Source organism: Sinocyclocheilus anshuiensis, unplaced genomic scaffold (assembly GCF_001515605.1).
Source record: "Sinocyclocheilus anshuiensis isolate Anshui unplaced genomic scaffold, SAMN03320099.WGS_v1.1 scaffold115, whole genome shotgun sequence".
NCBI classification, from domain to species: Eukaryota; Metazoa; Chordata; class Actinopteri; order Cypriniformes; family Cyprinidae; genus Sinocyclocheilus; species Sinocyclocheilus anshuiensis.
The window spans coordinates 2,024,819-2,035,272 of record NW_015548219.1 but is presented as its reverse complement, the minus strand read 5'-3'; the positions used below and the strand labels follow the sequence as shown (position 1 = coordinate 2,035,272).

Genomic DNA, 10,454 nt, shown 5'->3' with positions numbered 1-10,454 from the left:
AATATAGTTATATATATATATATATATATATATATATATAAACACTGTTAATAATTAATATTATACAGTTAGTACATATAAGAATTTTAATCATTTGTTTATTGTAGCTACTTTTTTACGTGTAGTTATATTAAAGAAGAATGAATGTCTAATCAAGAATAACGTTTGTACTCAATGTGAATTATAGGAATTTAATCTATGGCTTGATAAGGAACATTAGATCCATTTATGGGTCAGCAGAACAAAAGCGGCCGAGTTGCTATTGACCTTGATATTAAATTCCACATTCTGTCAATGTGATGGAATTAAATGACTCGTAACCTTGGCCGAGATCTCTTCTCATCACTCACAGCATGGCTTTCCTTTCCTCTACTTCTCCTTTTTTCCTTCCTCTTTCCTCCTAATCTCCTCCTCCCTCTATCTATCCATTCCACATTATCTCGCCCTGAAGTGTGTTATTGTCTGCTGGTTCTTATTCCTATGCAGTGCGCGCACATGAGAGAGAAATATGTAGGTCACAAAAACATACCCATCATGCAGTGATGGGGAGGGGAGCGGGGAAGGTCAGCACTGCGGCATAGAGTAGCTCTGACTCCGCTGCGGATACATGTATTAGTATGCATGGCCATCCTCCATCACAAAACACGACTCAGTGAGCGAGAGAGAGAGCAAGCGAGTGACACAGACCACCGAAAGGAGACACTGGACTATATAAAAATGCAAAGTGAGCAATACAGCTGGGAGGCAATGGGAAAAAAATTGGATCACTTACTACAGGGTAGAGAAGCTTGGATATGATTCATGCCACAATGCAGCACCTTTAAATCGGCAAGTCTTTTTTGGTTCAAGACCATGAGAAAGGTCATTTTATTTTATATTTTATTTTAGATTCTGCAGCACACAAGTTATATGGGCGACTTCCAAAATTTCTACTTTTGTACTCCATGGAATAGGTAACAGCATATGGGTTTGGAACGACATAAGGATGAGTCAATGTTTTGGGTGATGTTTTCCTTTAAATAGCTTGAAGACCTGCCAAAACACCATTTGATGATGATTAGGGAGATGGCATGAATTAAAATGAGTTGTTAGTGAGCAGTTAGCTAGCACACTGAAGTTGTTTTGTTTCTTTATTTCATGATCGAAGTAAGCCAATGATTCTGGCATGAAAGATGAGCGGACAGAGAACGCAATTTACAGAACTGCCCCAAATTTGAAGTGTTCTTTTATAATCAGTAATGTTATATAATGTATGATGTTACGAAAGGTGATCCAATGGAATCTGGGATAACAATGTATTATATATTGTTGTTGGAGAAGTACCATGTAAATACCACGAACACTGTATAAAACATGATATTCATTCTGTACCATCTGATATAATTTTACCAAGGTAACAACACAATACGTTTTTGTTTTTACAATGTCTCGCTCTCTTTCTCTGAGCAGACAAGCTGTGCTTCAACACCTTCTTCCACAATGAAGACATGCAGGAGATCACTAAGCATTTTGTGGTGTGCCACGTAGATGCCCCAGGCCAGCACATTGGTGCCCCCCAGATGCCACAAGGGTACAATGAACACACACATGAATATATACACCAGTATTTGCCATTTTACAGGATATGTAAGGAAAAAGGTTAATGGATTGTATTTTATGGTCTCTGGTAATTTGTTGCCTTCTACTGGTGGCATGTTAAAACTACTAATAGAATATGGCCCAAAAACATTTTTAATTGTTAAGAGTTGGTATAGGTCTATATGTAGTCAAAACCATTAGAACTTTTTTTTATTTATTTTTTTTACAGCGTGGTAGGCTATGTACAGTCAGTCAGAAAACAATAATAGGCCTATAGCTACAATTGTAAGACTGCTGTGCATTACTGCACTTATAACAAGGCTATTTACCAAATAAATTATTACATGGCCATGAAATATTGATTTGAGTAGAAACTGTGTTAAAATCTTACCTTAAAATCTCACAAAAGTGTCGGCCTAGCAACAAGACGAGCACCGCTTCAATACAGTAAAATTACTAGTCCTCTCTGAGGTGATTTTCATTACAGTCGATAACTGAAACACAAGATGGCGCCAGTTGCGTTAGGATGAAACAAAAGAGCGCGAGTCTGATGAAAGTAGCACCGGTTTAGGTTACGGATGAGTGGACTATGTAAACATTTCTGTGTACTACAAGATGGCGAATATCTAAGCGTCGAATGCCCCGATTGACCAATCAGAATCAAGTATTCCAGAGAGCCATGTAAGAACTCGAGATATCATTTAGGCCTATAATACTTATTTTTATCATGTTATTCCTAGGTATCAGTATCCCACCATGGATCAGCTAGCTGGGATGCTTCCTAGTGTGGTGCAACACTTCGGGTGAGTGTGGTTGGATTATTCTCTAAATTATGGGCTGCGATGATAATGTAATCTAATGATAATCCATTCCTTTAAATTCCTAGCTTCAAGAGCATTGTTGGAATTGGAGTGGGGGCTGGTGCCTACATCCTAGCCAAATTTGCGGTTAGTAAATCTCAGCCTTTTACTGTATGCTGGTCAAGCTTTTTTTTTTTTTTTTTAATTTACATTCAATGCAATTCAGTTGTGCTCTCTACTTGTAGCTGATTTTCCCCGATCTTGTGGAGGGTCTGGTTCTACTCAACATTGACCCCAATGGGAAGGGATGGATCGACTGGGCCGCCACAAAATTGTCAGGACTCACCAGTACTTTACCAGACACTGTCCTGGCCCACCTCTTCAGCCAGGTACAATATTAATCTACATTCCTTATGTTTCACTGTAGATACAGTATACAGTCACCTTTAAAAATACATTTCAAGGCTTTTTGGAAAATTGATTTAAATTTATGCATTCATTTCAAGGACATTAAATGTAAAAAAAAATTATGTAGTTACTTTTTAAATTTTAAAATAATAAATGCATATCAAAGATTACATTTTTAAAATGTTCAATTGAATTTTCAAGCTAAATATTTAGCTAACGTAACATTCATTGTATTACAGGAAGAGCTTATGAGCAACACAGAAGTGGTCCAGACTTACCGCCAACAGATCAATAACACAATCAACCAATTCAACCTACAGCTCTTCTGGAACATGTACAACAGGTAACCGCCCACTACCTCTTTTATATATAAAACCTTATACGTAATGCATGAGTAGAATAAAAATGCATATTTTGTAAAAAAAAATAAAAATCATAATATTAATAATAACTTGATTTAAAATGAGAATTTTCTTTTTTTCCACAGCCGCAGGGATTTGGAAATGAACCGCAGTGGCTCTATGCTAAATGCTAAGACCCTGAGGTAAGAACTACGTTCATTAGAATATGATTAGTCTCATTTACATATGCCTGTGTGATAAGACAGAATTCTGAAATCTTTTTCTTGCAGGTGCCCAGTCATGCTGGTCGTTGGTGACAATGCTCCGGCTGAGGAAGGCGTGGTGAGTCTTTGTTCCACTTTTGTGCCTGATATTTAAGAGGGAAACTTATTTGATCATGTTTTTCTCATCCTTCACATTTTTGTCTCTCAAGTTTTGTTCCTCCTTCCAAACTTTTCTCTCCTATGAGTCTTTACATAAACTTGTCTTTCTATGTAATATTTCCCAAACTTGAATGTAAATTGTCATTCAGAGACAAGTCAGTCCGCTCAGCATTTCTTCCTTCCTCTTTCTCCGGTTGTCTCATGGGAGCAGATGGCACTGGCCCCGGGGTTGATCTCCCAGGCTTTGCCAGCTTGTGTGCGTTGGATATTTTTAACTCCGCACTATGGTCCTTTAATCTAACGTGTGAAAGCTGGGTCAGTGCCCCGTCACATCTAATCAGACACGCAGGGTGAGAGATGAGGAAAAGAGGGACACGATGAAGGAGGGGAAGAGATGGATAAGAGCGAGAGGTAAACGAAAAGAGGATGAGAGAAGAGACGGATTCGAGTAATTTAGGGCAAGTGGAGGAAGATGAAAAGGTGGGAGCAGAAGAAACAACAGAAGGATGAGGAAGAGATTAGGACGAAAAATAATAAACAAATAAACCAAAATCATGGAAAATGAAGTGATTTAGAGCATAAGGAGAGATCAGAAAAGCAAATACGCCCCTAGTGAAACCAAATTATTCTTGTTTATTACAATATATTCCCCATTTTAGAGTAATATTAACAATAGTAACATTACTTGACTGATTTTCCTTCCATTTCTGGTCTAAATCATCCATACGTTAAACTATGTTTATATATAAACATACATATAATGTAGACACTTGTGGTAAGAGTTTTCATTAGAATTATGGACATGTTAGAAAGGGGGTACTCGTCCCATTCTGAAAGTGTCTGCGGTGGTCCAAACAAGAACCCACAGGCGAATGCGTCTGCACAGCTGTCTTTCTTTAGCACTGGAATATGACTCATCTCTGCAGTACCGCAGAACTGGGTCAGACCTCAAATACACACACACACACACACACACACACACATACAGTATATATATATATATATATATATTTATATATACACACACACTCTCTCCTCCCTCCATCACACCATCCATCTTACTACCCATCATTCAGATACCTTCTGAAGAACTTGTTTCATTTTCTCCGTCTGCTTATGTACTGCTATGCCCTGATACATATCTATATGTTCACAAACATTTATAAAATACAGTATAAATGTTTTCTACTCCTAGGTTGAGTGCAACTCTAAACTGGATCCAACCAACACCACATTCCTAAAGGCAAGCGAACAGACATACTGTTGAAACAGAGGCCAAACTTAAACCATTTTAGCACATCAAATTTCAGAAATAATTTGTTAAAAACATTTGATTTATTTCAGATGGCTGATTCAGGTGGAATGCCTCAAATTACACAGGTGAGACTGCTTGACGTGTCTGATCTCAGATTAGTCTCTTATAGTATTACAATGGTGACCGAACACGATACCAAAATTGTTTATTTTACAAATGTAAATAAAATGTCCTTAAAATCAAATATTTTAATTTATGAATGCATAATTATTCATTTAAAGCTTGTCAAACACTAGTTTAACAATTAAACTATGTTAAATGTTTTGAATCCTACAGCCTGGAAAACTCACAGAGGCTTTCAAGTACTTCCTGCAGGGAATGGGTTACAGTAAGTTAACAATGTAACAATGTTAATAATGTTTCTGGGTAAATCAGAACCCCAAATCAGTTCAACTGATGATTCTTTCTCAGCCAAATGTAAACCGATCCAGTATGTTCAGTGTGTCCTTTCTCCCATGTGTGTCTATTTCCCATGATGAGAGAATTGTGAGTGTATGCAAGCAAATAAGTGTGTGTGTGGAGGTGCTGTATTTGGTATAATCTGTACCCTATGTGTATTTTCCTGCCCCTTCTCAGTTGCTTATATGAAGGATCGGAGAATGAGTGGGGGGCCAGGTACTTCCTGCTTCCTGTTCACGCCTGCCCTCTTCCTCATTTAGATGACACATTTAGTCTTCTAATCCCTTGTTTGGCATTGTTTAATTTCTGTATTTATTCTTCCCAGACTGATATTTCCATTCATTCATTATTTACTTTATTGATCAGTGATTTTTCCTCTGAAGGAAAAATGTGCTTTGAATGCGCTCTCATGCTCTCTGCATGGCAGTTATTTGAAACGGTACCATTGAAAACAAAATATAGTAGACGAATACATGGCATGAAATGCAATTTTTTTTCTTTTTAGCTTAGAATTATATTAAAAAGTTGTGAAATGTGCTGTTTAATGCATTCTTTTTCAGACACCTCCCCTCTAAGACAGCATTTGTAGGCTGGAAGATCTTTTATATTTGAATGATTGTTTTTAAAATAAATATTTCTATATTTTTTTATTTACATATTTATAATATTTGTATATTTTTATATAGTATTTTCTTGTTTAAAAAACTAAGTATCATTGGAACAAGTGTCAATTCAATTACAGTATTTTTGCCTTGTTTTGCATACAAATATCTAAACATCCATTAAACAATTGAAAAAATAGTGTAGAAACACTATTTGAGTACTGAGTTTTCACTCAGAAATTGCAAGTAAGTGTCACAATTAACTACAAAGAAATGACAAGTAACACACTGAATAAAAAAATAAATAAATAAATAAAATGATAAAGTAGAAAGACTGAAATAGTATTTTTTTCTAAAACATTTGTTTTATTTACACCATGGAAAAAAAAAAGGTTTTATCAGTGTGTATATGTGTGCACATAGGGTTTGGTGCAGAATCTCACAAACTTTTTTGAAGTTTATTCTTAACAAGAGGAAAAATTCTAATGGAGTAAAGTGAATTCTTATTTCTACACAATTTTACTTAAATTATTATTTTTTGTTTAAGGATGTTTAGATGAAGAAAAATACTGATTGAAAAAAATTATTATTTTTTACCCTGAAAACAAGGGTATTTAGATATATATACGTAAAGATTCTGGTTGGCTATTTAAGTTGGATTTGAGTCATTCTGAAGTATTCGCGGTGGAATGTTATCAGCTTGAGGCTGAAATTATTTTCGACAAAAAGTTCAAGCATGTCATCCCTGCCTCCTCTGCAACACATCATGCAGCCCGGACAAATTTCCATGTGGATATGAAATCTCTATCTCTCCTTCTCTGTGTTTCTCTCAGTGCCTTCGGCCAGTATGACCCGTCTTGCTCGCTCGCGAACGGCCTCTCTGACCAGCGCCGGCTCTGTGGATGGTTCTCGCAACCGCGCATGCACGCACTCAGATAGCAGTGAGGGCATCGGGCAGGTCAGCCACACCATGGAAGTGTCCTGCTGATCCCTCGTGCACTGTCTCACATGCACACATTTAGAGAGACGTGGCATGGAAGGAGGGTGTGAGAAGAATGGAGGTCTCATATTGCTTTCATTCTTTCTTTCTCAGCCATTTTCTGTGTCCTTTTCTCTCAGTTTTTCAGCGTTAGCCATCTTAAAGGAATAGTTGACTCAAAAATGAAAAAATTACCATCATTTACTCACCCAGATGTCTCTAGAAACCCATATGACTTGATTTCTTCTGTAGAACACAAAATGAGATGTATATAGTCCAAGCAGCTATTTCCCATATGAAAGTGAATGGTGACCAAAACTGAATTTCAGTGGATAACAACTTTTTTTTTTTTTTTGTGAATTAGCTTTAGAAGACCTGAAATGTCATGCAAAGGTCATGTAAACCACTTTTATTATACTTGAGCATGACAGCACTTGGTCCCCATCCACTTCCATGGTATGGAAGAGAGCAGCTTGGACGTTCTGCTGAACATCTTTTGTGCTCCACAGAAGAAATAAAGCCATACAGGTTTAGAAGAACCTTAGTATGAGGTTTTCTTTTCGAGCTGAACTATTCCTTTAACCTGTAAAATGAAGACTTACTGTCCTTTTCCCCTTCAAAACAGTGTTTGGTTTCCCCCAACTTTGTAACACGGTTACTTATCGCTCTACGTGTCAGTATTCCTGCACCCTTTGCTTGCTGCCTCTGGCCTTCACCTCCTCCTAAGACAAAACCACAAGTCCCATCAGCCCCTGCTCTCACTCATTCCTGTCCTATGACAGTCTTTGAGGAGAAACTGATGGATTGGGTCGCAGGTAGAAGGGGTTGGTCTTGAGGAACAGCATGAAACAAAGTAAAAGAAAGGAGGGTTCTTAAAGCAGAGAGTGATTTATAAGTGACATTTGTAGCTCTCCCTCTCAATTTTGAGCGAAAGCAAAGTGATTGTATAGTCGAAGAGGGCGAAAATCTCTTAACCAGTAAACAGTAGCTTTCGGCTAATCATCTCAGCTCATTCAGTCATTGGGAGGGTATGTATCACCACATACTGTAAGAAAGAATCGCTTTTTGATAGAGTTTTTTTGCATTATTTGATACTATGATTGGTTTTCTAATTTAAAATGTTATTAAAGCATGAACAATGCTTTTGAACTGTTTTTCTCCATTAAAGTAGGAACAGAAGTTGTATGACTTGACTTGCCACTGACTTGCAATAAAAAAATAAATAAATAAATAAAATGATAAAGTAGAAAGACTGAAATAGTATTTTTTTCTAAAACATTTGTTTTATTTACACCATGGAAAAAAAAAAGGTTTTATCAGTGTGTATATGTGTGCACATAGGGTTTGGTGCAGAATCTCACAAACTTTTTTGAAGTTTATTCTTAACAAGAGGAAAAATTCTAATGGAGTAAAGTGAATTCTTATTTCTACATTAAATTATTAAAATTATTATTTTTTGTTTAAGGATGTTTAGATGAAGAAAAATACTGATTGAAAAAAATTTACCCTGAAAACCCTGAAAACAAGGGTATTTAGATATATATACGTAAAGATTCTGGTTGGCTATTTAAGTTGGATTTGAGTCATTCTGAAGTATTCGCGGTGGAATGTTATCAGCTTGAGGCTGAAATTATTTTCGACAAAAAGTTCAAGCATGTCATCCCTGCCTCCTCTGCAACACATCATGCAGCCCGGACAAATTTCCATGTGGATATGAAATCTCTATCTCTCCTTCTCTGTGTTTCTCTCAGTGCCTTCGGCCAGTATGACCCGTCTTGCTCGCTCGCGAACGGCCTCTCTGACCAGCGCCGGCTCTGTGGATGGTTCTCGCAACCGCGCATGCACGCACTCAGATAGCAGTGAGGCCGTCGGGCCACACATTTAGAGAGACGTGGCATGGAAGGAGGGCGTGAGAAGAATGGAGGTCTCATATTGCTTTCATTCTTTCTTTCTCAGCCATTTTCTATGTCGTTTTCTCTCCGTTTTTCAGTGTTAGCCATCTTAAAGGAATAGTTGACTCAAAAATGAAAAAATTACCATCATTTACTCACCCAGATGTCTCTAGAAACCCATATGACTTGATTTCTTCTGTAGAACACAAAATGAGATGTATATAGTCCAAGCAGCTATTTCCCATATGAAAGTGAATGGTGACCAAAACTGAATTTCAGTGGATAACAACTTTTTTTTTTTTTTTTGTGAATTAGCTTTAGAAGACCTGAAATGTCATGCACAGGTCATGTAAACCACTTTTATTATACTTGAGCATGACAGCACTTGGTCCCCATCCACTTCCATGGTATGGAAGAGAGCAGCTTGGACGTTCTGCTGAACATCTTTTGTGCTCCACAGAAGAAATAAAGCCATACAGGTTTAGAAGAACCTTAGTATGAGGTTTTCTTTTCGAGCTGAACTATTCCTTTACCCTGTAAAATGAAGACTTGCTGTCCTTTTCCCCTTCAAAACAGTGTTTAGTTTCCCCCCAACTTTGTAACGCGGTTACTTAACGCTCTATGTGTCAGTATTCTGCACCCTTTGCTCGCTGCCTCTGGCCTTCACCTCCTCCTAAGACAAAACTACAAGTCCCATCAGCCCCTGCTCTCACTCATTCCTGTCCTATGACAGTCTTTGAGGAGAAACTGATGGATTGGGTCGCAGGTAGAAGGGGTTGGTCTTGAGGAACAGCATGAAACAAAGTAAAAGAAAGGAGGGTTCTTAAAGCAGAGAGTGATTTATAAGTGACATTTGTAGCTCTCCCTCTCAATTTTGAGCGAAAGCAAAGTGATTGTATAGTCGAAGAGGGCGAAAATCTCTTAACCAGTAAACAGTAGCTTTCGGCTAATCATCTCAGCTCATTCAGTCATTGGGAGGGTATGTATCACCACATACTGTAAGAAAGAATCGCTTTTTGATAGAGTTTTTTTGCATTATTTGATACTATGATTGGTTTTCTAATTTAAAATGTTATTAAAGCATGAACAATGCTTTTGAACTGTTTTTCTCCATTAAAGTAGGAACAGAAGTTGTATGACTTGACTTGCCACTGACTTGCCTCAAAAGGTCTTTTTTTCATGTTAGAATGCTTCATTTTACCATTCCTTTAACATTAAGCACTAATACAATCAAGTGCACTTTCAAATCAAGTCTCACTTCATTAAATACGACATACCCAGTACCCTTTTAGTGTGCACTCTCTGTCATATGAAAGTGGCTTTGCCTGGGATCGGTTCTGTACGGTCTCCTTTTTATAGACAATCAGCTCCTGATCCAAACCAAACCGGAACCGTCGACTGAGGCAGAGCCTGTGTGATAGAGTTTGCATTTTGTGCGTTAGCGGATCAGAATCAAGGCTTCACGCTTCCCTTACAGCACCCAGCCCCACACCAAGAATATACCAAAGCTACTGATACAAATGCACACATACACATTTCCCAATGAGGGCTGGGTTCTGCAAGGTAACAGAGCTTTTGGGTGCATATATATATATATATATATATATATATATATATATAATAACCCTATTTGACTCAGTTCATGCATGTGGTTTGAAGCCCCTCTCCCCTCTTTACTAAACTAAAGAAAGGACCCAAATGATATCTAGGGTCCAAATAATAATAATAATAATAATAATAATTATTATTATTATTAA

General features: G+C 37.4%; 1 protein-coding gene across 7 annotated transcripts in view; it reads left to right on the top strand.

Annotated features, from left to right (window-relative positions):
* ndrg4 (NDRG family member 4) overlaps nt 1-10,454 on the top strand; it is a 36,218-nt gene that overhangs the window by 23,913 nt on the left and 1,851 nt on the right. For 4 of the 7 annotated variants that reach the window (XM_016441117.1, XM_016441119.1, XM_016441120.1 and 1 more), the window contains 12 exons: nt 1,450-1,570; nt 2,319-2,381; nt 2,465-2,525; nt 2,624-2,767; nt 3,026-3,129; nt 3,274-3,330; nt 3,418-3,469; nt 4,706-4,753; nt 4,855-4,890; nt 5,102-5,153; nt 5,402-5,440; nt 6,660-7,101. In XM_016441117.1, coding sequence (XP_016296603.1) covers nt 1,450-1,570; nt 2,319-2,381; nt 2,465-2,525; nt 2,624-2,767; nt 3,026-3,129; nt 3,274-3,330; nt 3,418-3,469; nt 4,706-4,753; nt 4,855-4,890; nt 5,102-5,153; nt 5,402-5,440; nt 6,660-6,814 — 932 coding nt within the window. In that variant the 3' untranslated portion in view covers nt 6,815-7,101. Of the gene's footprint in view, nt 1-1,449; nt 1,571-2,318; nt 2,382-2,464; nt 2,526-2,623; nt 2,768-3,025; nt 3,130-3,273; nt 3,331-3,417; nt 3,470-4,705; nt 4,754-4,854; nt 4,891-5,101; nt 5,154-5,401; nt 5,441-6,659; nt 7,102-8,684; nt 10,261-10,454 lie in introns of those variants that run through there. The other 3 variants (XM_016441118.1, XM_016441123.1, XR_001630313.1) reach the window with 2 other exon arrangements.